Source organism: Podarcis cretensis (assembly GCF_951804945.1).
Source record: "Podarcis cretensis genome assembly, chromosome: 3".
NCBI classification, from domain to species: domain Eukaryota; kingdom Metazoa; phylum Chordata; class Lepidosauria; order Squamata; family Lacertidae; genus Podarcis; species Podarcis cretensis.
Window position 1 is genome coordinate 18,097,775 of NC_137172.1, and position 27,638 is coordinate 18,125,412.

The 27,638-nt window shown below is 46.2% G+C and overlaps 1 protein-coding gene across 1 annotated transcript; it reads right to left on the reverse strand.

Moving 5' to 3' along the window:
- Positions 1-5,251: 5,251 nt before the first annotated feature.
- On the reverse strand, positions 5,252-26,778 carry LOC307211919 (MAL-like protein). Its single transcript, XM_079969082.1, has 4 exons — positions 26,513-26,778; positions 13,607-13,774; positions 10,817-10,954; positions 5,252-6,524 (listed from the first exon to the last, which is right to left on the reverse strand). The coding sequence occupies exons 1-4, from the start codon at positions 26,621-26,623 to the stop codon at positions 6,462-6,464; spliced, it is 480 nt and encodes a 159-aa protein (XP_079825208.1). The 5' UTR covers positions 26,624-26,778; the 3' UTR covers positions 5,252-6,461.
- Between the last annotated feature and the right edge of the window lie 860 nt (positions 26,779-27,638).

The window sequence follows — 27,638 nt, forward strand, 5'->3', positions numbered from 1 at the left end:
TGGGAAATTCCAGATGTATGGCAGCCTTGGGAGAGAAGAGAGGTGGGCAGGGAGAGCATGGAATAGAAAGAGAACCTACCCACGTGACGTTGACACAAAAACCTTGCACATACACTATGTAAGAAACTGAAAAAGATCTTTAATCTTTATTGAGACTCGGGTCCCGCCTTCCTCCACTAAACTGCCCTTCCAGTAAATAGCTGTCCCTTCCAGGTGCTTTGGTCTCTATCACTGCCATCTGCATAGTTTTAAGTCCTAGACTGGGCCAACCACATTCCCCAGGACAGAAGGGGAGAGGCTCAGTCTCTGGCTGCATCCAGTGACAGGGTTCCCAGATGCCTGGAAAAGAAAATTCCAGCCTGGCCTGCTGCTGGCGTGGATCACCTGCTATTGCTGCACATCAAAATCCTGAAAGTTCAGGGAATGAGTCAAAGTTTGTCAGCCTAATTCCCAAGCAGATGGCACTCTGTCATTGCCCCTTTCCTTGATGCCTGTCTCTTGACCAGCCTGTTAGCTAAGCAGCAGTATTGTAAATATTAGTGAATTATGTAAACCTTTTGGGCATTGTTTGTTATGGAAAGGTGGCATGCAAATGATGGCGGTGGTGATGGTGAAACTAGCTCAAGAGTGGGGGAGCCTTTGGCCCTTCAAGATGCTGCTGAACTACATCAGTTGCAGCAAGCATGGCCAATGGCCAGGGAAGATGGGAGTTGTAGTTCAACAGTACCCGGAGGGCCAAAGGTCCTCCCAGTCATGGGAAAGCATATTGGATCAGGTGTACAGTTGGTCAAGGAGGGACGTGGGTAGCGCTGTGCGTTAAACCACAGAGCCTAGGACTTGCCAATCAGAAGGTCAGCAGCTCGAATCCCCACGACGGTGTGAGCTCCCATTGCTCGGTCCCTGCTCCTGCCAACCTAGCAGTTCGAATGCACACCAAAGTGCAAGTAGATAAATAGGTACTGCTCCAGCAGGAAGGTAAACGGCGTTTCTGTGTGCTGCTCTGGTTCGCCAGAAGCGGCTTAGTCATGCTGACCACATGACCCGGAAGCTGTACGCCGGCTCCCTCGGCCAATAAAGCGAGATGAGCGCCATAACCCCAGAGTTGGCCACAACTGGACCTAATGGTCAGGGGCCCCTTTACCTTTACCCTTCACAGTTGGTCAAAGACAGACATATTCATCTTACATTTAGATAAACATCCAAACATTCCCATAGACCACCAAGAAAATGCACATTATCTTTAGACATCACAACTGTGTGCTTTCTAGTTCCCAAATAACTTCGCTTTCGGAATTCCAAAACCCTTAGTGACATCTTTGCTCAAAATGCCGCCTTGATGGGTGTTTGTTTGGTGGAGGGCAAGGGGAACCATGGGGCAGGGTCCAGGATGCTCAGATTACTGCCACCAGACCTCCCCTTTCATGATGTAACCATGATGTATTAGTGTAGTTGGGGGGGGGGTGTAACATGGAGATTAGCATCTAATAAAAGTTTGGGTGCTCTTTTGTTCGGGGCTTCCATCTTGTTCCACCTTGTGGCAGGTGGGAGTCCTGTCGTGACAGTCTTCAATAAAGACCAAGCCTACTGGCGGCTGTTTTGCTCTGGTATTCCTGGCTGGTGTCCTTGTTTTTTGTCCAAGGGAGCCTTCAGATTTCTCCGTTAACAAAAGGAAAGCAGCATCCAGACAGTATTCCATCCATTAAATAACCAGGCCCCCTCAATGCAGCATTTCTGGCTAAGGGCCTGCTTGGTATCTATGCTCTGCTTATCCTGCAAAGTGAGAACTGGCCCTAAAGGCAGAATTAAAGGAGCCCGCTTCCAGTTGGTTAGAGAGAACGGCTCATATTTCTCACAGGAACGGCATCAAAGCAGAGTCCAGCCAGGGGGACTCTGGATGTCTGAACAGAGCACTACAGACACCCAGTGGCCAGCTCAGTTAATTGCATGGTGCTTGTAGAAGAGACATCACAAGTTTGCTAGACACCGAAGAACAGCAATAGTCAGTGTGATACCCACCAGCTTCCTAGTGTTAGTAGTATCTTGCCATTTATATCTTCCCTTTAAAGAGCTCAATGTGGCGCACATTGTTTCTGCCCTCTCACTGCTATTCTCACAACCACCTTGTGAGGTTGTCTGGACAGAGAAACAGTGACTGGCCCGAGGTGACCTAAGGCAGCGTCACCCACGTGCTAGTCCTACAATCAACAACTACATCACACTGGCATCTCTGACTATTGACCATGCTGTCTGGGGCACTGGAGTCCAACAACCTATGAAGGGCACAGCACTAGCTACCCTGTTTAGGGGGTACTGGTAATGTTCTTTCCAGCGCAGCACAGTTCTTTGTCTTTCAGAAATGTGGTAGCAGTGATTCTTCAATATCAACTTTGTTGGACTGGTCATGTTGTGCAGATGCCTGATTATCGTCTTCCAAAGCAACTACTCTATTCCGAACTTAAAAATGGAAAGCGTAATGCTGGTGGTCAACATAAGAGGTTTAAAGACTCTCTCAAGGCAAATCTTTAAAAATGTAGTATAAACACTGACAACTGAGAAACACTGGCCTGCGAGCACTCCAGTTGGAGAACAGCCTTTACCAAAGGTGTCATGGGCTTTAAAGAAGCACGAACTCAGGATGCAAGGGAGAAACGTGCTAAGAGGAAGGCATGCTTGGCAAATCCACACTGTGATCAGCTCCCACCTGGAAACCTATGTCCTCACTGTGAAAGGACATGTGGATCCAGAATTGGCCTCCACAGTCACTTACAGACTCACTGTTAAGACCCTGTTTATGGATGACAATCTTAATCAGCTACGTCAAAGAAAGAAAGGCTAGCTATCCTAGCAGAAGAAGAAATGAGTTAGGCAGGCAGGCAGCAGCAGCAGCAGCAGCAGCAGCTGGGTCCCTTCTGAGACAGGCTTGCGCCAACTAGCCAGAAAAAGGAAATACTGCTTGCCTCTGCTTGCCTCATCAACACTTCCATTTGCCCTGCCACTTTCCCCCAGGGAAACCCATTGTTCAGCTCTGAATTGGAACAAACGGCGATTGGGATTTCCACAGACTGCTGTAAATTCCAATTTACCACTAAGGCAGTGCCATAGCTGGGTGGGGGCTAGTTGGTTTTTGTGCCCCAGGTGAAGCCTCCGGAGGGCACCCTTGAGGCTCCCAGCCTGTGTGCAAATACGTGAGGGGGTGCCAAACTGGGTCTTTGATATGGGTGATACAGGGCAAGTCCTTTAAAAGAGGCCCCGTGGAACATGTGTGCTCTATATCCACGGGGCCTCTTTTAAAAGACTCACCCTGTATAAAGCCTAGCTTCACCACTGCACTCAAGGAGTAGGTTTTCCTGGGGAAAGAGGCAGGGCAAAGGCACTCTGACCCATGCCTCGAAAGCACAGGACAAGCAGAAACCCACCCAGATCCGTGATTTCTAGGAAGTGTGGACGAGGCCCAAGTACAGCAAATCAACAGGCAGCTCTTTTCATTGGCATGCAGCTTCCTCATGGACTGTGGTGCAAATGGGCCCAGAAGCAAAGGGCAATAGAAGAGTCAGTGGTTCAGCTGCAAAGAGGCAGGGATATTTTTTTTTGAGGGGAGAACTTATCTGAGTGTGGACCCCTTCCTCACTAAGGTCCAATAGAGTGTCTGAGATAATACCAGGTGAGAATAATCCATTAGAACAAATGCAGGGGCACTGAATTTTAGCCTTGCACAGCATCCTGTATGAGGTGAAAATTCAGTGCCCCCCTACCTCTTGTCTTCTATTCTGTGCATGTACTACATCATAGTTGTGATGTCCTGCAGCCCCCCACCCCCCAGCTTGGTGCCCTTTACAGGAGAACCAGTTGCACTGCCCTAAATCTGCCTCAGGCAAATAGGTCGGCCCTCAGCTCGCCCTTCTGAAATACAGTCAGTCTGGTGGGTGACTCTGCATCTCTGCATCTCAGAGACTTCCTTTGTAGTCTCTGGGTTCATCCACACTTCTCTTTGGTCTAAGGCTTCCTCCATTTGTCCCATGACTACTGTGCATGGATCCGAGTGATGTGGGTTCTTTGTTTTTTGCCATGTTGCTTTCCTCAAGGAAACAGTGCTATTTAGCGCTGAATCAGAAAAAAAATATCAATCCACAGAAAACCTGATTGACGTTCAGCACTAAACCACGATTTTTCCTGGTGGAAGCAGTGAGGCAGAAAAACAACAGCACATCACTTAGACCCATGCCTAGACATCATGGTAGAAATGGAGGAAATGCAACAGGGAGGCATATGGGGATAAAACTAGTTGTTTTGTCTGCTATTTGAGTGGAGTTCCGAGCACTGCCCATTTTTCTTCTCTGGAATGGATATTTTCTGATGCTCACAACAGTGGTTTGGATCTCCAGAGGTGGCCCCAGGCCCTAAAAAGGTTGAGCACCCCTGCATGGATTGGAAGCACAGCTTAACCTCAGAGTTGGGTTGCTACAAAAAAGTTCACTCGGCTCGATTTGAAGCTCTCCTGGATCTCAGAGGCAGACGCGTAGAATTAACTCCCAAACTTTTGTGTGTTTTCATTGTTCTCCTTTATTGAGAAGCATGCTGATGATACTAGCAGAGATGGGGAATGGACAAATATGTCAATTAGGTTTCTGTCAGTTTTTCATTTTTCCAAATCTTGAATTCAGTTCTTCACCTTTAAGCAGAAATTTGCAAGTGTTGTTTTTTTAAAAAAAAAAATCCTCATAAATTCACCAGCATTTTAGTGTGACTTTCTCCTTAAAAAACAAACTGTTTTTGTATGCAGTTTTGACTAATATACACATTTTTGCAAGCGGGTTTCCCTAACATAATGTATTTGTGTATGTTACTTTCACTAATATATGAAATTTTATACACACTTTCCCCTAATACATGCATTTCTGTACACATCTTCTGGTTGTGTGGCTGTATCGCAAAATTCAGAGAGGTGCCATTTCAGATGGATAGCTGTGTTTTGGTCCTTGTATTTATTGAAGAGCTTGCAAATCAGGTAGTTTCTCATTAAAATGCAAACAAAACTGAATTTCTTCCCCTTTTCTGGGAGTGACCCATGGCTTACAGTAGTTGTGTTTGGAAATATGTAATCGTCTAGATGGATCCTTAGAGAGCTGTGGCCCCCTAATGGACCCCACAAGCCTACAACCCTCACAGTTCTTCTGTGGCAATTTAATCTTCATGGCAAAAACATGTCCTTAATTACATCTTCTGCGTCTACATCTACATACACAGGAATGCAGAGGCAGATTTCCACTGAGATTTATTTTACAGCAACGGCAAAAGAGACACAACTGAGCCAATCAGAGAGAACAGTCAGCCATATTATCCTAGCAAAAGATAGTTCACTAAAATAGCAATATAAAATGGAGAACGAAACTATTTTTTTTTTAAAAAAAACCCACACAGATTTACCAATAAGTTACTTCATGTTTCCCCATAAAAACAAACATTCTCTGTAATAACCAAGGACAGAAAAACCTTTAGCATATATCAGCAGTACTGAAAGGGCAATTCACACGTTGCTCTTTGACCCAGTAATATCATCGTGACAGGATGACAAGCCAGAATTTATATGTATTCATCCCCTGAAATAAATACAATCTTTTGCCACTTGCAGGAACATTTACAAAATATACGTCCCACACGCATTTGATGAGGTAAAAATACCACATGACAATACTACAGCATCAGAAAGTAACACATGAATCTTTCTTAATGGTCATCTGGACAACGGTATTCGTCTGTTTGTGACGGTCACTGTCAGGCCAAACATGGTTTTATCCAAATGGCCTGAGGGAATAGTTTTCAAACTGTTCTTCGGGGAAGCTCTGGAATTGTCTGGAAGCTTCTCAAAGGAACCTAGTCAGAAAAATATGGTCATAGGCAAGCCTCCTTGAAAGATAGTTTGCCTGCTGCCACCCATGTTTCCTGTGACACACAGAGGTGGGAGATTGTGAGACACATTTGAGAGCACATTTCTGAGTTTAAGCTGAGCAATGGTGGGGCTCCACAGACTTGGCCAGTGCCTCTTAGCCTCTGTGCTCACCGAGAAAATATCCCAGAATCCTCTGCAACGTGCTAGGGTTTCAGAGCAGATATACCTGGCTTCATCAGCAGAGGAATTGGTTTGGAAACACACACTGATTTAGAAAAATGGGTGTATTATTTACACAGTTTTTCCAAGGCACAATTCTGGGGAACAGACCATGACTCTGGATAACTGTGATTATCAAGGCTTGGGTGGTAGTATTCACAACACAGCTTGAGTGAAATGGCAGGTTGAAATAAAACCCAATATTTCTGTCACCTAAAATGAGAAGGTGCCGTTAGGTGATGAATGGCCACAATTTCAACTGGGCTCTGTCCTTACGCAAATGTGAATTTGTTTTGGGACACGGATTCCATGGAGGGAAAATTAGGCCTTATGTTATATACGTTCCCGGCAGTTTTCACTGGTAGTAGTTGCTGAAGGCATGAAGAATATACAGCAGCGTGGTGATGAATGCAAAGAACTGAAAAAGAGAAAAAGGGAGGGAAAAGAGAGATGATTAAAGTATAATGCACATGGTTTTGCTCTCCCAGCTTCCCTGGGCCATTTTCTTCTGAGAGGATATTGGACGCTTTTGTTGCTTTTCTAATAGTTTATCTCTCTTATATAAAGTAGATGGAAAGGGAGTAGTCAGACAGGCAGTGCTAATCCAAAAGTATCACCTTTGACTCCCTGCGCTGGGAGAGGCTGGTGCAGCCTGACATGTGGGCTAGATTCACCTTATCTATTTAATTAATGAAATTTGGAACACACCACTTGATTGCCAAATCCTCTAACCGGTTTACATAAAGCATAAGATACACACTAAGATTATCTGTGAAAGACAGGAGCCAAGGGCAAGGTGACCTAAAAACGATTCAAAATATGAATAAAATCAGTAGTTTAAAAACGCACATTATGAAAAAAGGAAGAAAATTACCTATTAAAAGGCACATCAGTTTTACGTATACGGGTCAGCTTACTTAAACAAAATGGATTTTAGCAAGTGCCTGAACTAATACAGCACCTGACTCGTATCAGTGAGCAAGGAGTCCTAGAGTATAGGTGAAACCACAATGAAAGATCAGTTCCTCACTGGGGAAGAACAGACATTGTGTGGCACTTGTAAAAGTGCCACATCCGCAGATCGAAATGATTAAGGCCTCAAGTCAAGGACTGAAGAGTGCCCTGGGATGGCATCATGGCTTTCCCATGATCAAACACACAAGTCCTCCAGCTCTAACTGGTCCTCCAAAAAACCCCACAGGTCATCTTGGACTCAGAAGGCAAGTCCTCATTGGCATGGCAACCAGGCCAGGTGAAATATACTCGGAGTCGAGAGTGGATTTCATGCTCTTTATTCAGCTCATAGTGGTGAGGAGGAATGGAAGTTCCCCCAGAATGTCTGCTTTATATGCATTATTTACACAATGGGCCCCACGTGATTGGCTAATTCCGGGATTCTCCTGTAGGCCAATCAGGTTGCGGATTCACTTCCACCTGGAGCTGGATTGGGTGGCTCCTGTGGACCAATCAGGCTGCTGCATTCTGGAGCCTATTGTTCTAGGACCAATCAGGCTGCTGTATTTTGAATCCTATTGTTCTAAGACCAATCAGGCTGCTGCATTTTGGATCCTATTCAACTCAGTACATAACACCAGGAATCCCTTCCCTTCTTATTTACAAACTGCATGCTCCCTGTTATGTACTGAAGTTCTCACCCTGAGCCAGCAGGGGGATACTGTAGATAGTTTTTACTCAGGTCCACATATGCAAATAAGGGATTGAAAGTGATGTCCAGTGATTGGATAGTTACAGAAAGTTGTTACAGTTACGTTGTACTGGAGCTCTATATAAGCAAGTTGGCTGAACCCTTCAGTTCAGTTCTGTCCTGGCCTGTAAATAAACAAGAGCTGTTTGAAGAATCGCTGTGTCGTCTGATATGTTCACCCACAACTTAACACTCCCCAAATTGCCTGCAGTTCTCCAGCCCTTGTCTCATCGGTAGCAAATCGGACTCTGCTGCCACATAGTTTGGGTAAGATTCCCACGTACACTCTGAAGGGCAAAGCAACTTGCAGCACTTCACCAAAACAAAACTTCAAGTTGTTTCTCTTTCTCTCACCACGTTCAAATCTGCCTTCACCTCACCGCATAAGAACTTAGCTGCCTTATATTGAGTTAGACCATTGGTCCATTTAGGTTAGTATTGCCTCCACTGACTGGTAGCAGCTCCCCAGGGTTTCAAAATACCTGGAGTCTTTCCCAGCTCTCCCCGGAGACGCTGAGGAATGAGCCCAGGAGCTTTTGCATGCAAAACACACACTCATATCTTGGAGCTGCGGCCCTTTCCTACCTCAAATCCAAATTGTTACGGATGTCACATGCCAGGAAAATGAAAGAGACACCCACAGTCAGCCCTGATTGCTCCAAGGCAAATGCTTAGATGCCAGTGGCAATGAAGGGCTGTGACTCTGGAGCCACTTGTCATCATAATTTCATGGGAACAACTAAGTAGGTGCAGCTAACAAATGTTTACCCACCAAAGTGTGTCATGCACTACCTGATTAGAATTAGATTAGGAAATTATGACAATGAACAAAAACAACCTATCAGATGAACACTGCACATTTATTAATTGAGCTAATCAGTGGGAAATGGATGTCATCTATTCTAATGTGATGAGGCATAAACAGCAAGGCACCAACAATTTGCCCTTTAAATCTTGAGTGGTATAAACTTCCCCCTGAATTCCTGTGTGTATCATCAAGACTCGCTGAAATTTATTGTACTAAAACAGCGAGTCCTTCATACAAAGAAAATCAAAGAGTCTTTGGAGTATACAAATAGGCTGCATTTCCTCAATTTGCTAAACCACTGTTTAACATTACAGATGAGCCTGTGAGAGGCTTGGGCTAGCACATTTCTCCCTTCCCTCCTCTAGTTTAGAAGCACCGGGAGCTCCCGCCTCCATTTGTGACTAACAACAGTATAAACTGCGTTTAATCTCAGCGATGGTTTAGTAAAACTACCACTTCATAAACCGTGGTTTGAAGATGCCTTGCTTTAGCCAATCATAGTTAAGACTAACCATAGTTTCCTTGGCTTTGGATGTCATGATAACCTGGGGTTAGCCTACAATGGAAGCAGAAGCTTCTAAACCCTTCCTCATGGGTGTGCAAGAGGGAGGAGTGCACAAGTTCAAGACTTGCACGGGCTCATTCCCCTAGCACTAAACCATGGTTTAGCATTACATACAAATGTCATCACATTCTTCTGCCAAGTTTCAACTTAAAATTTACAGTTCTCCCCCACAAAAAGTGAATGAGGTACTGCCCTACCAAACTCAGTTCTGTTCCCAGCCAGCCCTGACCTTCTTACAGCCAGTCCAAGGGTGGCAGTTTCTGTCAGCTTCCTGCTCCTTAGACTCAATGTTGCCCCTGGCAGAACTCAGCATGGAGGAGGATGGAGACAAAACCAGAATTTGTTGGCTCTGCTTGTATTTGACTGGATCTATCTACTGTTTGGCCTCCCTACATTCTGCCCTACCAGCTCCAATGGACATCAGCCACTGCTGGTTGGAAGAACTTGCAGGACAGGATGAGGGGTGACCTGGGAGGTTGTAGAGGACATACAGCAAAAATTGCACACACTGCTTTACTGAATCAGAAGTCCTTACGCACTTGGAAGCAGTCCTTTCCTTCATGGAAAGAACACTTAGGACACTTAGGTACCAAGTTACTGCTAATAAAAGGCATGGATGAAGTCCACCTGCCACCTGCCATATTCAGGATTATCCTGGCAGATAAATTGACTTCGTTCAGTGCAAAAGATCACAGGTTGCACACCAAAGCATATTTGGACAAAGAAGCAATTGGTGACGTCTCTGGCTTTGAAAGTGCCGAAATAAGGTAAAATACGGTGGTCATTATATTAACAAAATAGGAGATCAAAATCAAATGATTCACTGGGTATATAATCAACAGAAGCCCAAGTGGACGGTGTTTATTGCTGGTTGAAAGATACACCCTTTCAGTTGGAAAAATATTTTTCAGCCTGCCAATAAGCGCCGTGGTGATCCCACGAACTATTGCACCCATTTTACAGATGGGTTTCATCAAGGCTAAGACAGGTGTGGGGAACCTTTGGCCCTCTGGATGTTACTGAGTTACAGGTTCCATCAGCCCCAGCAATGCATGGCCACCGGCCAGGGATGGTGGGAGTTGTCATTCAGCAACATCTGAAGGTTCCCCACACCTGGGTTAAGAGATATTAATGCACAGCAAGAAGGCTGATCGCCAAAGAATTGATGCTTTTGAATTATGGTGCTGGAGGAGACTCTTGAGAGTCCCATGGACTGCAAGAAGATCAAACCTATCCTGAGGGCTCACTGGAAGGACAGATCATGAAGCTGAGGCTCCAATACTTTGACCACCTCATGAGAAGGGAACACTCCCTGGAAAAGACCCTGATGCTGGGAAAGATGGAGGGCACAAGGAGAAGGGGATGGCAGAGAACGAGATGGTGGGACAGTGTTCTCAAAGCTACCAGCATGAGTTTGACCAAACTGCGGGAGGCAGTGGAAGACAGGAGTGCCTGGAGTGCTCTGGTCCATGGGGTCACGAAGAGTCAGACACGACTAAACGACTAAACAACAACAACATGGTGAGTCTGTAGCAGAAGCAGGGTAAATTGAACTTGGCCTCCCCCTCGACCCCACATTCACAAACATACCAAACCAAATTCAGCTGGTGGAGCACATAAGAGTTATCTCACCGTAGCAGCAGCATTGAGCTGATAGTAGAGGGGCGAAGACTCTGGGGGCGCTTCTGTCTCTGAGCGGATGGTTGCATTGGCCTGAAGGACTGCAGCACTCATGTAGAGGATGCCAGTAGCTCCATGGTAAAGGCTATCCTAAAAAGCAGAAGAAGAGCAATAGGTTCGTGTCCAGATCAGGGCCTTTTAAAAAGTAAAAAGTTCAGTTCTGCAGTCTATGTTATGTACATTGTGCAGGTTTAGAAGATATGTTATTTGTCATGAGGAGAGGGTGCAGGAACCATCAGGGCCAGGCAGGGCTTTTTTTCCAGCCAGAACTCTCTGGAACTCAGTTTCGGCACCTCTCAGGTGGGTGCCATTGCCATTCTAAGAGAATGAGGGAGGTGTTCATGGTGAGTTCCAGCACCTCTTTTTCTAGAAAAATACCATGAGGCAAGGTGAGGTGACTGCCTCAGATCAAAGGATCCACAGGGGCAGCAGATCCCGGTGTAGATCTTTATTCTGGCCTTGTTCTTGCTGTAGATCTTCACCTACCCCCCTTCTTCCCTATCAAGGAGGGGGCGCCATTTTGTGGCTCGCCTCAGCTGCCAAATTGACTTGGGTCAGCCCTGAGAGCTATGCTGGATGCTGATGGTTTGCCTAGGTCAGGGGTTCCAAACTCTGGTCCTTGGATCACCAGTGGCCCATGAGTTTCCTTCAGGTGGTTTAGGGCAGAGGTCAGCAACCTAAGGCCCATGAGCCGGAAGCGGCTCCAGAAATCACTTCTGCGCATGCCCAGACGCTGAAAATCGCATCTGCGCAGGCATGATGTCCGATGTCTGGGCATGAACAGAAGCAATTTCCGGAGCCGTGGACATGCACAGACATCGTCCTGCGCCAGTCTGGCCCATGGAGGATCTCTGCGGGAATGATCTGGCCCATGCCCAGTAGGCCTTGCCGACCCCTGGTTTAGGGCATGTCTGTGGGTTTGTAGTTGGAGATGGGAGACAGCACACCCGTCTCATTCAAGCATTCATACTGATTTCTAATTGTAGTTTTACTGTTGTTCTCATTTCTTTACATTGTATTTCACTGCGTTAAAGGTAAAGGTAAAGGTACCCCTGCCCGTACGGGCCAGTCTTGACAGACTCTGGGGTTGTGCGCCCATCTCACTTAAGAGGCCAGGGGCCAGCGCTGTCCGGAGACACTTCCGGGTCACGTGGCCAGCGTGACATCGCTGCTCTGGCGAGCCAGAGCCGCACACGGAAACGCCGTTTACCTTCCCGCTGGTAAGCGGTCCCTATTTATCTACTTGCACCCGGAGGTGCTTTCGAACTGCTAGGTTGGCAGGCGCTGGGACCGAGCAGCGGGAGCGCACCCCGCCGCAGGGATTCGAACCGCCGACCTTTCGATCGGCAAGTCCTAGGCGCTGAGGCTTTAACCCACAGCGCCACCTGCGTCCCTTTCACTGCGTTACTTATTTGCTAAATTGCAATGCCATGAAATACTATCTGTAAGAAATCAAAGAAGAATTTTTTTTTTTTTAATTATGCAATTAAAAATCACACAGCATCTGGAACATTGCATTACAACAGCTAAAACAAGCTGCAAAGTAATAACAGTGGCACCTCAGGTTAAGAACTTAATTCGTTCTGGAGGTCCGTTCTTAACCTGAAACTGTTCTTAACTTGAGGTACCACTTTAGCTAATGGGGCTCCCACTGTCGCCGCACCACTGCCTCGCAATTTCTGTTCTCATCCGGAAGCAAAGTTCTTAACCCAAGGTACTATTTCTGGGTTAGTGGAGTCTGTAACCTGAAGCGTATGTAACCTGAAGCGTCTGTAACCCGAGGTACCACTGTAAGTGGTCTGCCAAGACCTTCAACAATTGGGCTGGGGGGGGGGGGATTTGGGAACCAGTGGCCTGGGTCACAGCCACACCAAATCTTTAAGGTACTCTGATACCACTTTAACTCTCATAACTTCCCCCAAAATAGTTCTGAGAACTGTAGTTTCTTATGGTTGTTGGGAATGGTATCTCTGTAAAGGATTTCCTAATAACTTCAGTAGCCTTAACAAATTACATTTACCAGGATTCTTTGGAGGAAGCTGTGACTATTAACATGGTATCAGAGGACCTTAAATGTGTGATGTAACCTAGGAAAAGCTTCAGTGTCTGACATAAGTCTGGTGGTCTTCCCCATCATGACTACAGTGGTACCTCGGGTTAAGAACTTAATTCATTCTGGAGGTCCGTTCTTAACCTGAAACTGTTCTTAACCTGAGGTACCACTTTAGTTAATGGGGCCTCCCACTATCGCCGCGCCACCGCCACGCAATTTCTGTTCTCATCCTGAAGCAAAGTTCTTGACCCGAGGTACTATTTCTGGGTTAGCGGAGTCTGTAACCTGAAGCGTCTATAACCTGAAGCGTCTGTAACCCAAGGTACCACTGTAGCAAGTTCCGGAGGGTGGCAACACGAGAATAGGCTTCTCTGCAGTGGCTCCCCGTCTGTGGAATGCTCTCCCCAGGGAAGCTCACCTTCATTATACACCTTTAGGCACCAGGCAAAAACATTCCTTTTTAACCAGGCCTTTGGTTGATCTGATTTATATCCTTTGCCCTGTGGGGTTTGGGGGAGGGCTATTGGGTTGTTGTTTTTATTTTTATTATGTATTTTGTGGTTTTATATCTTGATTTTATTCTGTGAACCGCCCTGAGACCCCTGGGTATAGGGCGATGTATAAATTCAATAAATAAATAGCAATATGTTTTCTAAATTTGCACCCTCTGTGTGTGTCCCACCTCTTACCAGGATTCTCCAGGAGGCGAAGTTTTTGTGGAAGCCAAACAGGTAGGACATTAGAAGCATCAGCGAGATGAGAAAGGAAGTGAGGGAGACATACATGACCCATCCCTGCAGCAAAGGGAAGTACACATTGGTAGCTGCTACGAGGATCCAGACCCAGCAGCCAAAGATCTGCAAAGAAGGGGAAAGGAAAGCACAATTAGAAGCCTTGCTGTACCCATTTAATGCCGCATCAGTCTGCTTCGGTTCTGTCTGTGCAGATTTGTTGGACTCCAACCCCCATCAGCCCAAGTGAACACGGCCCATCACTGGGGATTATGGGAGTTGTAGTTTAAAACTACAGTAAGTAATAAAGGTAAAGGGACCCCTGACCGTTAGGTCCAGTCGTGGCCGACTCTGGGGTTGCGGCGCTCATCTCATTTTATTGGCCAAGGGAGCCGGCGTACAGCTTCCGGGTCATGTGGCCAGCATGACTGAGCCGCTTCTGGCAAACCAGAGCAGCGCACGGAAACGCCGTTTACCTTCCCGCCAGAGCGGTACCTATTTATCTACTTGCAGTTTGATGTGCTTTCGAACTGCTAGGTTGGCAGGAGCAGGGACAGAGCAACGGGAGCTCACCCCGTCGTGGGGATTCGAACTGCCGACCTTCTGATCGGCAAGTCCTAGGCTCTGTGGTTTAACCCACAGCGCCACCCGCATCCCTTCACAGTAAGTAATACTGGTGCATAAAATTATGTGTGGTGCAGGGAAAGTGGGCATAGAGACATTTTCCTCATTCTCTCATAGGATTAGGACCCAGAGCCGTCCAAGGAACTTGAATGTTGAAAGATTCAGGGCAGACAAAAGTCAGTGCTTCTTCATACAGCCCTTAGTGGAATTGGTTCCTACAACATGAAGTGGTGGTCACCAATTTGGATGGCTTTAAAGGAGAATTAGACAACTCTGTGGTCAATAAAGCTATCAATGGCTTCTAGCCACAGTGAGTATTGTTACGAAAGTTGGGTTGCCTTCCCTCTCTCTCTGCCAAGCAATGGGTTTCCAGGACCTCATCCAGGGCCTGTGTTCCTTTGGAGAATTGAGACATGGCAGAGACTGTCATAGCTTTAAGAAATATGTGTTATTCACCTATGTACACCTTCAGTCTGCATGAGGAGTCCAGATATTACAGCATGGTCCCTTGTGGCTTGTCCCCCACAGCAGCGCAGCCCTGGAATCTAAGGCATTTCTCCCAGCCAGCCTTCAGCCATCCTGCCCAAGATGGATCCCAATCTATCTTCCTCCCCTCCTTCTTCCCAGCAACCCTTGCTCAGGACTCTCTTTGTATCGCCTCACACCCAATTACCCAGGCAACCTTCCAACCCCCCCCCCCCGGTCTTTGTTCACACCTCAGGGCAAAGGGGAGAGCACTTCTCTGCATTGCCAATAGCCCTCAATGGCCCTGCATTGCTTCTTAATGGCCCTGGCTTGACCAGGTCGTTTTTTGCATAGGCTAGCCCAGGAATTCCTCTGCAGCTTGTATTTCTCCCTTCACATCCCAAATCAACACAATCCTACCATTTATTAATTTCTAGGGTTTAGGGGTTCCCCCTCCAAATCTATAACAGTATGTTTTTCTAGTTCTGCTGGTTGGTGCCTCTGGTGCCTCTGGAAACCAGTTGCTAGAAATGGCAAGCACAGCTCACTCTTCTGGGCTTTTCATGAGCATCTCTGCTTGGTCACTGTGAGACTAGGATACAGATGGTATTTAACACCCACCAGACTGACGAAAATGTCTAAATAAGAAAAAGGTTTATGTTGTAAGCGTAAGGAAAATGAGGGATCATTTTTCCACATGTGGTCGTATAAAGTAATTAAGGAATATTGGGAAACTAAATTGTCAGGGAACTGCCATTGGAGCCAGAGGGAGAGGAAGGGCTCCAGAGGGATTCCGGAGAGCGTCCCGGGAATGGAAGAAGCAGCCCATCTTCTGGGGAAGCAAATCAGTGTAGCACCAGTGGAGAAGGGGGGCAGATGGGGGAGTCGGCGAGGCAGTCCCACGACTCCTCGCCGGGGACCAGCGGGGAGAGCACGGGTCCTCCGCTGCCCACACCCTCCTTGCGCAGAAGGCTTCCGCGCAGGGAGAGTAGGTGGAGACTAGGCGTCAAAGAGCTTCTTTGCTGGAAGAAGTTAAAGAAACGCCCACTGACGGATTCTGCCAGCGATTGAGACAGCCACGGGCGAGTGGCTGTCCAGACAGAAAAGGTTCACTCAGGCAACCCAGCCAGGTGTGGCGCCGGTTTACGCACGAGCAACCCCTAGAACCATCACATAAATATAATGATTTTTTTTATAAAAAAATAAATAATTAAATTTTCCACAAAACACCTGAGATTTTCCTTTTGGGGATGGTCATAACAAAGGTCCCCAAAAAACAAAAGAGTTTATTACTATACGCCATGGCCGCAGCTAGAACCCAATATTGGCACAAAGGTAGATAAGAAGTATGGTAAAATGTAAAATGTTCAGATATGCTGAACCGGCTGGTCTGACGATCAGTATAAGAGAAAACGAAGATAAGGAATTCAAGGAGGAATGGATAATGTTTATTGAATATTTTAAGAACCAGTATAAACAAATACGTAGCTTAGCAGGTCTCGAGTAAATCCAGCGGAGCTGAAATAGATAAGAGTTTTTAATAGATAACAAATTGGATGATTAAAAAGATGTGGATTACGCAGAGTAGTAGAAAAGCAAAGAAACCAGGAAAAAGGTGAAAGGGAAGTCATATGGTATATGTATACATGCTGTATTTGGTATGAAGTTGTAAGTGGGACGAGGGGGAGGGGAGAGGGATTAAGCAAGCTCTCTGTTCCTGTTTTTGAAAATACAAATTAAAAAAAATGGAAAAAAAGATACTGAACCAAGTAGACTTTTGCTCTGATCCAGCTCTGATCTAATGTTGTCCAGCAACATCTGTAGGACAGTGGGTTGGCCACCCATATTCTAAAGCATTTTGACATCCAAATATAGATTGAATAGAGTGCAGGAAGTGAGACTGGAGTGCACACCTAGCAGTTGCGAAACCCGCTCTCATTCTTCATAAGGTCAACGGCAGGTTAGTTTCTGCTTGATCACTTTATAAGCAACCCTGAAATATTAGATTTTACCCATCTGTCAAACAGTAGCAAACAGGGGGAATGATTAAAAAATGAAATAAAGAAGAGCTTTGTGAGAAAAATTCCTCAAAATCAGTGTATGCTTTGATTCAAAAGTTCATTACATATGCTTTACACCAGGGATAGGCAACCTAAGGCCCATAGGTATCAACTTTCAGATTTGAAAATAAGGGATCAGCAGCCTCAAAAATAAGGGATCAGCAGCCTCACCTGTCCTGGGGACAGTCTACGGGATATCTAATAATGCGGGAAGCAGCGGGAAACGGCACTGGAATAAGGGAATTTCCCGCAAAAAAAGGGAAGGTTGATGGCTATGCTAAGGCCTAAAGTCGTTTAACCAGCGCACGAGCTGCCCCCGAACCGAGCCGCCTGTTTGGCGAATCCCTGTGCACTGTGCTAAACTGGCACAGCATGGTGCAGGGATTCACTTCCGTAGCGCCGGAAATCATGTCTGCACAGACGCCGGAAATCACAGGTGCATGTGCAATCCAGCCCACAGAGGGATCTCCGCTGGAGTGAACCAGCCCACGTGAGGTAAACCTTGCTATCCCCTGCTTTACACATTACCTCTACAGTTATAAAGTAAAAAATCCATTTCACAGTGTACAGGACAGAGCTGCTCACTCTGAATTAGCATTTTGAATTTAGCAGTGCAGCCCACCAGCCGAGTATTGTGTGCAAAAATGACCGTACTAGGGTCATGAAATGCACACATCCGTAAAAAGGCATTATATTACGGGGAAATTGCTTTGTAAAAATGTGTTTTGGGCAAAACCGCGTGCAAAAATGTGCAGATTGGGAGAATTTTTGCACCAAAATGCTGATGAATCTTCACAAGGACTTAAAAAAAAAAATCACAAGCTGATATGGAGAACTGAGGACTGAAAAGAAGAAGAAAGAAACTGAGAGGAAGCAAAATGGACTGATTTGCCCAGTTTCGGTTGGAAGGGAAGAGAAAGCTCTTCCAGTGGTTAAAAGTGTTGTGCAAGCTCTCTGGGTTGCAACTGGGCTGAAGAGTCCTTCACGTCTGAGACAAGGAGTGGTGCACCCACCCAACTATTCAGATCAGAGCTGGCTAGATATATCCTTAGCTATTGCTTTTCGGGCAATTGCCTGGCAATTTTGCCAAGAAAAGAGCCTTGCCCTGTTAAGCACTGCCAGGAGCGAGCCTGCAGTAAATCACACTGTGCAAGTTGGAGTTAACTCTTTATTAGCAAAAATATGATCTGTACAGACCTAATGAGCACAGCAACTTATATCTGGCAAGTCTTGCCTCCATGAAGCAGTTGCTGAGACTGAATGTCCCCGCCTCCCCTGAGCTGTCTAAGTCCCTTCCTCTCCAGGGTTTTCCCCCAAGCAATTGGAGACCATGCCTGTGTGGATCTAACCTCCCCTCTGTCCTTTTCATGCCTCCACTGGTTCTGGGAGACCAAGGGGGACAGGAGCTTGTCACAGCAGGAGTGGGACACCCATACCATCCAGACTCATCTCTGCCTCTTGGCCTCCCTCCTCTACTGCTTCAGTTTCTGCCTCTGATTCTAGACTTCGCTCTGCCACAGCATCTTCCTGCTCACTAAACCCTGTTACCTCCTCAGCTTCTGACACCTCCTCCTCCCAGTTTTCCCCCTCTGCCCACTCATCATTGTCCCACCACCACTCCCCGGATTTGAGCCTTCTTCCCTTGGGGGTTCCCAAGCTGGTTCCTCACACCATTCCTCTACATCCTGCCAGTCCATGAAAATTTCTTAGCAGATATCATTAATCTGAACCTACTGTCAACTCACAAAGGACAAGTGTGCCTTCCCCACAAAACTGCCTTGGACTGACCAGTCATCCGTCTCTGTGCTGTGTGACTGCCTCACAACTACAAGCTCCCAGCAGTAGTGTTCTCTTCTCTCAGGCCTTGTTACTAAGGCAACACCTGCCCTCAAACTCTGTGAACCTGATTCTTTTCACCATGTCTTCACCCTGGGCTCCACACCCAGCCTCCCTTTCTGCCTCTCTTAGCTCTTTTCAAGGTCTCCACCTAGGAGTCATTGAACCTGATTCTTGGGAGTACATTGCAGCTATTTCTGCTGATGAACAAACAGAGGCTTGCAAACAAGTCATCGTGAAAACAACAACCACACATCTTTATTCTAAAGCAACATAGGGTCCTGCAGCACCTTAAAGACTAGCCAGTGTGCTTGCTTGTAGTTTGTTAACTGGGAACTGTAGCTCTGTGAAGGGTAAACTACAGTTCTTGAGATTCTTTGGGGGAGGCGTGTATTTTAAATGAAAATAATGGAAATAGGTAACTTGGGTCTATTAATTTTAATGGGTCCGTTCTTAGCAAAAAAAAAAAAAAAAATTGATGACAACCCACATTGTACATGTGCCCTTGGTCGTTTTTGCCACACCCAAAAAGAGTGTGGCTTTTCCCCTGAAAACTTTTGTTCTTGGCTCTCTTAGCAACTTAATAAACACCCAGAAATAGTCATTGAAAGAAGTATTAGTACGTTAGGGCAGGCATAGGCAAAGTCGACTACAACTCCCAACATCCCTGACCACTGGTCCTGTTAGCTAGGGATGATGGGAGTTGTAGTCCCAAAACATCTGGAGGGCTGAGTTTGCCTATGCTTGCGTTAGGGGACTTCTCCGTGCAAATTGGCACAAACACGGCTTTGAGATAAGACGGTTTATTTATTTTGCTTTGTGAATAAAGCTACTGTTTACTTCTCTGTAGGTGAAGAAACATATAACATTTATAGAGCATTGGAGCTGCTCTGGAATGGGGCCTCCCTGTGGCTAGTTTAAAGCTGCAATCCTAGACACCTTTGCTTGGGAGTAAAGTCCCACCGAACACAACGCAACCAACTTCTGAGTGGACATAGGATTGCACTGATGATGTACCTATTCCTCTCCAGAATTGACTTTGTGAGGGTGTTCTGTGTGATCTGTAGATCTGCAGCAGAAGACCTGTACAGCACTGATGAACTATGTTCCTATAATGTCACCAACAAACCATTCCACTTTCCACTATGGCTTTGCGCTTCAAAAAGTTTCATTAGACAAATAAAGAAATAATGCAATGGACAGATGGATAAATTCTTTAACGTTCAGCCTTCTTTTAATAAAAATTCATTAAAAAAAAATTATAATGGCGGACAGCCTTCCTGAAGCATGTGGAAGGGGCAAGACTGGCCACCAAGCCAGCACCAAGATCTGTCTCATCTGTTTGAAAGCCAGGAGGAAGGTGGCTTCACCTCATGGCTGAAGGATGTGCTGTAAGCTAGCTCTCTCTCTCTCTCTCTCTCTCTCTCTCTCTCTCTCTCATGTCACATCTTTCTGCACCCATCCTAGATTCTCTTCAAAAGATTGATTGCTTTTCTCCTTTCCCATATTCCCTACATTGGCACAAAGCTACCTGCGGACAGCCAGCCGCTCTGCTATAAGATGAGAACTGCTGATAAAAGGAGAAGGGTGCAAACCCGGTATTCTACTTATCCGTTCCAATGGCTTAACGGCATAGACCATGACCATGTTGTGCCATGCTTAATGCCGAATAGCAAAGATTCCATTCACTATTTGGGTTTGGACATCTTACACCACGGGTGTCAAACACAAGGCCCGTGGGCCAAATCCAGCCCGCCAGACCTCGTCATGTGGCCCGTGTAGCCGGCGGCGGCCGCCAGCCTTCACCTTTTATTCTCGCTTTTTGTTGTTGTTGTTTTTTTGACACAAGAAAGCTGCCTCTTCAGCACATGCGTGGCAGCCTACAAGCCAGAGAACGTTTGCCCTCTAGCGGCGACCAAACTGCTGATGCGGCCCCCGATGAATTTGAGTTTGACACCCCTGTCTTACACTGTAAATGAAGTGAGCGGGGAACATCTGCAAGCATAGGAGCTAAGTGTGTACTTCACAACATGCACAGAAACTCTGGACTGAAGTAGGGTGTTTATACACAGGATAGATCAGGCATTTTATACCCTCAGTTCCATAGGGAATGGGCTATGATTCTGTGAGTTCAATCTCTGACATTTCTAGAGTGGGGCAATAAAGATCCCTGTCCAAAACTTTGGAGAGCTACTGTAAATCAACATAGACAGTATACTGAGCAAAATGGACCAATGACCTTAGTAGATTCCAGTGTTCTGACTGGGTTGGCAACAACCACCAAAATAGATCATGGTGCTGCAAATCCATAGATACGATCCCCTGCAGTTTTTAAAAACTAATAGCAGCCATGTGGTGGTGTTGGGGTGTTGGATTGGGACCACGGCAATGGAGAAGGATTATTTAATTCCCCATAAAATAGAAATAAAAAGATGCTATTTACTGTGTGGGGCAAAATGTACAGGTAAAATATGTACACCTGTGAAGCCTAATTCAGGGGACAGATATTGGCACAGAGAGAAAAGAAGAAAAAAAACACCTGTGTTTATATATAGGACATAACTTCATATGATTTGTGCAAACATTTCATTATGAACAGGCAATGAGTTTTCTGGATCATTAATTCTTCAAGAAGAACCTAGCCTCACAATTCTCTTAGGATGTCAGTTCCTGCATACCTACTTGAGCAGCCACTATAAATATGCACATATTTCACAAAGGTGTTCCCAGAGACCTACCTTGAGCCAGAGCTACCATTTCAGTGACAACAAGGGGCGGGGGGGAATCTGGCATTGAGCTTTTCATATCCACTAACAGGTATCTCTTAGCTTCTGCTTACTCAGACCTACACTCCCTACTGAGGGCTGATGAGGAAGGATCGCTTTCAAGAGAGGCACAGACCCACCCTTGTTGAGAAGCAACCAGACAGGTTCTCAAGGGTGGGTCGCGCAGAGGTGAAATCAGGCCTTCCGTTTCAAAATACTGCTCAGGACGGTCCCCAAAACCTCCCAAGCACCTTTTAATGGGGGAGGATCAATTGGCTACGGAGGAAAGGGGGAATTGGTGGACTTTGCCTCTACTGGGGTGAGCATCCAGCAGGTAACATTCCGCTCAGAGGATGTTTCTACTGGCAGAATCCTAATTATTATCTAAGCCCATGGGATTAAAGTCAGAAGCTCTCTGCTTCGATCCTGTAGCAAGGTTGTGTACAATTTTTTTAAGCATCTTTACCTAGAACATTATCTTCTTTACAAAGTTTAGGATCCTTCTTTGAGAAAAGCCCTGTAAGCCCACTGTGGTCTGCATGAAATGAAAAATGCACAGAGAGATACTCTTTTGTATCTACAGTGGTACCTCAGGTTAAGTACTTAATTCGTTCCGGAGGTCCGTTCTTAACCTGAAACTGTTCTTAACATGAAGCACCACTTTAGCTAATGGGGCCTCCTGCTGCTGCCGCGCCGCTGGAGCCCGATTTCTGTTCTTATCCTGAAGCAAAGTTCTTAACCTGAAGCACTAATTCTGGGTTAACAGAGTGTGTAACCTGAAGCGTATGTAACCTGAAGCGTATGTAACCCAATGTACCACTGTAAAGGCATAAGCTAGCACAGATTCTCCTTGCACAAGCCCCACTTACATCCACAAGAAGATGCACAAAAGGAATGCTTTTCAGTGGGACTTGGTTGGACTTAACTTCCTCAATTGCACCCACCACATTCTATTACGGTTCATAAGAACATAATAGAGAGGCCAAAGGCCCATCTAATCCAACCTAATTCCTTAAAAAGGCAAAGAGATGCCTCTGAGAAGCTCTCAAGCAAGGCATGAAAGCTCCCAAAGCCTACGGAACACTCTCCCTGCAACTCTGAACTCTCTCCCCAGGTGAATGCAATAGTGGGTGGGGTTGCCAACATTTGTTTCCCTGGACGCTTGTCCCCTGTTTATTTTTTTAGGCTGAATTTATGCAAGTTAAATGTGTGTGCATTGCAAGTCAACTGTACCACAGGTGTTCCTGAGGTGGTTTGTTTTGTCCTGCTTTTACTGCACTCTATTGCAAGGGACGCAGGTGGCCACTGTGGGTTAAAGCCTCAGCGCCTAGGACTTGCCGATCGAAAGGTCGGCGGTTCGAATCCCTGTGGCGGGGTGCGCTCCCGCTGCTCGGTCCCAGCGCCTGCCAACCTAGCAGTTTGAAAGCACCTCCGGGTGCAAGTAGATAAATAGGGACCGCTTACCAGCGGGAAGGTAAACGGCGTTTCCGTGTGCGACTCTGGCTCGCCAGAGCAGCGATGTCACGCTGGCCACGTGACCCGGAAGTGTCTCCGGACAGCGCTGGCCCCTGGCCTCTTAAGTGAGATGGGCGCACAACCCCAGAGTCTGTCAAGACTGGCCCGTACGGGCAGGGGTACCTTTACCTTTACCTTTATTGCAAGACAGCCCCTCCAGATGCACTAGCACTGGGGAAGCACTGCAGAACATCTAATAAAGCAAAATGATGTGTGGACAAGTCCCGTAGAAATCCATCACTAATGCATAACCATTTCATTACCAGTTGCACTGGCTCCCAGTGGAGTATCGGGTCAGGTTTAAGGTGCTGGTTTTGACCTTTAAAGCCCTTTGTGGCTTAGGGCTCTCGTATTTACGGGACCGCCTGTCCTGGTATGTCCCGCAGAGGACCTTAAGGTCCATGAATAATCATAGTTTAGAGGTCCCGGGCCCTAAGGAAGTCAGACTATCCATCAGGGCCAGGGTCTTTTCAGTGATGGCTCCAACCTGGTGGAATGCTCTGTCCCATGAGACTAGGGCCCTGCAGGATTTAACTTCCTTCCGCAGGGCCTGTAAGACAGAGCTATTCAGACTGGCTTTCAGTTTGAACTTAGCCTGATCTTTTATTCCCCTTCCTTCCCTCCCCCCTCCCCTTTTTATGAAGATTACCCACTCTGGGATCCCGCAGCTAATTCTCCCCCGGTCTCCTCGCTGGCCCAAATAGGACTAATTTAGCCAGCTAGCCCTGGTGATCATCTAATGGATTTCCCCCCTAAATTGATTTTTGAATGCTGAATTTATTGTTATTCACGTTTTATACTGTATTTTATGCTGTTTTTTGTTGCATCAATTAAGTGTTTTAAATTTGTTGTTAGCCGCCCTGAGCCCAGTTTTCTGAACCGGGAAGGGCGGAGTATAAATAAAAATTTATGTATATATTTATTATATCAATAGCATGTTGCAGTAGGTAAAGTAGACACCTGCAACAAAACCCCTGTCTGAAGGGCCCCACAGTAGGTCAGCTTTCTGTGTTCCTCATCTGATAGACCTTTGCCATTTGGATCCATTAGTCTGCACAAACTTCCAAATAAAGAAGTCAAAACTTTTTTGTGGAGCGCAGAATTTTCCCGACAGTTCTGATATGAACACTGCCCATTTTGCAGAGTATAAAAAGGTTTGTGGAGGAAAACAAAGCTCCAAGGCTTTGCCACTTTCCCCCATGCCTGTTAGCATATGGTTTCCAGATTTTTTTCAATGAATCCGGGGACACTTTTTTCTTTTTTCTTTTTTTGAAGCTGAGTAGCAACAGGGAGTCAGTAGTGGGGATGGTGAGGCAAAAGACCCTGGGCCCAAACATACATGATTATTGTATAAAGGTGCAAAGCCCTTCTTTCACACCCTGTGAAACATAAATGCACAGAGTTTTTTAAAAAAACTGGGCAATGGCAGCCCGCCTGCGACTCCCGAGCCTCCCCGATCAGTCAAAACAAAGAGGGAAGGGGGCAGGAGATTGCACAAGACACATCATATGGGGGCTTCCGGTGAGGAAAAATGGCAGGCTCTATGGCAGCAAGCAGCTCCTGAAGCCAGCCAGAGCCAACTGCACTACCAGGCTGGCTCTGGGCTGCTGAGGCTGCCGTTGCCATGTTTCCCGGGGACAGATTTGCAAATTTGGGGACATTCCGGGGACGGAATTTGTCTGGGGACAGATTTGCAAATCCGGGGACTGTCCCCAGAAACTGGGGATGTCTGGTAACCCTATGTTAGCAGCTGCTGTTCCTCTGATCTGCCCCCACCTCGATGCCATCCTTTTAATTAAAATGCATTGCCTGCCACACTCCTTAATGGGCATTCCAAAACCATTAGGCAAGTAAGGTGTGTCAGTCATATCACAGGAGCGCTGGCTTTCCATTTCAGAGCGCAGAGATTTCTTCTTGCAAAGTCTTTGTCATCAGCACCATTGGGGCATTTATTGTAATTTGCTGGATTTGTGACGAAGACAACCTTCGTTCAAGAGGTCCTTCACTTATCAGAGGCAAAGTCCGACAGCATTAAAGTCCACACGTCATAAAGCTCATGGGGAACACAAATGGGCTGCAGCTCTTGAGTTGCTCTGCCATGTTTTCCGTATCATGGGCTAATACCCAAAGTATGCAGACTTGAAAGGAAACTCTTGGAATCAATAGATTAACCTCCAGATAAATGTGCATAAGAATATGTTCAGGGATGGTTAGTGCAGCTGATTTTGGACCTCTCTGCTTTGTATGTCAGCAGCAGAACTCTGCCCCCAAAGTTCCAGTTACTTAAATCTGCCTGCTCCTTTCACCTGTATAAATCAACAGCTTCATTACCGTGTGACCCCAAAATTCTGGATCCCCCTGCAGCCTGATGCCAAAGTTTAGCACTAGTTTTGTGCCATTTTGTGCCACGAACCCCCGCATTTCATGCCAGACTTCAAACCGAGTGATTGACACAGGGTCACAATTTTAATGCCAAAAAACCCAACCTTTTCCATTGGACTCCAGACAGGTGCCAAAGTTTTGTGCTAATTTTGTGCCATTTTGTGCCATTTGTGTCATCTTCTTTTAAGAGCATGGTCAGTTGGTGTTTCATCAACATGGTCAATCAACTGGGAATCTCTTTGCATTTTTTTAACTATGGAGAGTTGAAAATGATGCCCTCCAACCCCTGGGTTTGCCACTTAAAGGGGCCATGTTGTAGGGGATAACAAATGCCTCTTCTCAAGGCCCACAAGAGCTGCTGCCAGGCAGAGAATGCAGTACTGAGCTCAAAGGACTGATGGTCTGAGTTAAAGCTGTCTCACACTTTCAAAACACCTTGTTCTCTTCTCCTGCTCAAAATGACCCAGTCCTGTTGCTCTCTGCCTCACACAAGCAAGTGAGCAATACTACCAAACTAATCCTGGTTCCATTTTCTGTACTGATGTACCTCTTGAGCTTCTTTCTGACAAAGAGGACAAGAGACATGCAGGCAAGGTGCTATGTTCGCAGTTGGTGGGAGATCACTGATCTAAACTGACTCTCTCCAGCCTCACTTCTTCCACTGCACCTGACCTGCATACTTTCCAGGGAGTTGTGAGTTTCCTGCATCCTCCCTTAGGGGTCCCCTCTTTTGAGTCCCCATCCTTTTCAAAAGCCCCAATTCTTGGGATCCTTGCCATCCAGGTTTTATCCCAACAGATTGCAACATCAATATCCTTGGAATAATCAGAATAGGTGCTCCAAAAATATTTTTAAGGCTTAAAATAATTTCAGGGCCCACTAAAAGCAACAGTGATACAGATGGATAGCAATCAGAATGGCACGCTGGTGCAAATTCAGATGCACAACAGCTTTAAGCTTGCATCCCTGATCCAGTAAGTGAGATGTATGTGGAGACCTTTTGATGTGCAATGGATTTCCTTTTGTGGATTATCTATGTGCATGTGTGTGTGTGCATGTGTGTGTGTGTGTGTGTGTGTGTGTCAACCTGCATATTTCATGCCCATGCTAGAAGCCAAGACTCCCGGCCATGCATAAATGCTATGAGGAGCATACATGAACTGTGTTATACTATATGGAATCAAATAACTATAATTAAAGGAAGTCGTTTGACTTACCAGCTCTGGCAGAATCAAGGCATACGGTATGGTCCTGAAAACATCTACTCCTGAAGGAATATTTTCAGGCACTGTGCTGACGGGAGCTGGTCCTGAAGATTTGGTATCCATTTCTGTACAGGCTGAACAGCTGTAGTTAGTACAGCTCCGCTACTCTCAGTTATCTCTGAGACGCTGTTAGCAAGCAAAGCTTAAAATAGTATCCACAGACACACCCAACTGGACGTCAAAGGTGAAGCCTGTTCCAGCTTGGCAGGTAGCTCCACTCATCACTGCAGAAGAATCATCAACTATTCTAAAGTTAATAAAGCCGATCAGGAAGGAAGGGCTTGGCAACCATATGCCCTGCTGGAAAAGAGAGAGAGGAAGCGGCAACACACAAACACACCTGTTTCTGTTGCAAGGCTCAATGGCTTTTGTATTCCAGGGCTTCCCAATAAGGCCATCATACCTGGCTAAGGCTCCCTTGCAAGCTCACTCAGCTTCTAGGCATTGAGAGAAATCTTTACAAGCTGTTGGCTGTTTATTCCGAAAGACTGCAAACTTTAGAAAACTCTTTTTAAAACAAAAAAAGTTAAACAATAAAACAAACTCATTAACAGTATTTTAAACTTAGGAATAGGGATGCGGGTGGCGCTGTGGGTTAAACCACAGAGCCTAGGACTTGCTGATCAGAAGGTCGGCGGTTCGAATCCCCGCGACGGGGTGAGCTCCCGTTGCTCGGTCCCTGCTCCTGCCAACCTAGCAGTTTGAAAGCACGTCAAAGTGCAAGTAGATAAATAGGTACCGCTCTGGCGGGAAAGTAAACGGCGTTTCCATGCGCTGCTCTGGTTCGCCAGAAGCGGCTTGGTCATGCTGGCCACATGACCCGGAAGCTGTAGGCCGGATCCCTCGGCCAGTAAAGCGAGATGAGTGCCGCAACCCCAGAGTCAGCCACGACTAGACCTAATGGTCAGGGGTCCCTTTACCTTTACCTAAAGTTAAGAATGCTGGAATCTGAATTTTGCACCGTTGCGAGGCTGGTTAAAAAAAAGGAAAAAAGGCTACTTGGCCAACAGAAAGGATCAGCTGGCATGTTCCTTTGGCCTGCAAAGGTGCTAAACAAGAACTTATCTGCAGATCAGCA

Excerpts from the sequence above, each read along its gene's own strand:
- LOC307211919 (XM_079969082.1), bottom strand. The coding sequence starts at position 26,623 with ATGGATACCAAATCTTCAGGACCAGCTCCCGTCAGCACAGTGCCTGAA. Across the intron at positions 13,775-26,512 it reads CCTTGATTCTGCCAGAGCTG|ATCTTTGGCTGCTGGGTCTG; the intron begins GTAAGTCAAACG and ends CCTTCTTTGCAG. Across the intron at positions 6,525-10,816 it reads AGCTCAATGCTGCTGCTACG|TTCTTTGCATTCATCACCAC; the intron begins GTGAGATAACTC and ends TCTCTTTTTCAG.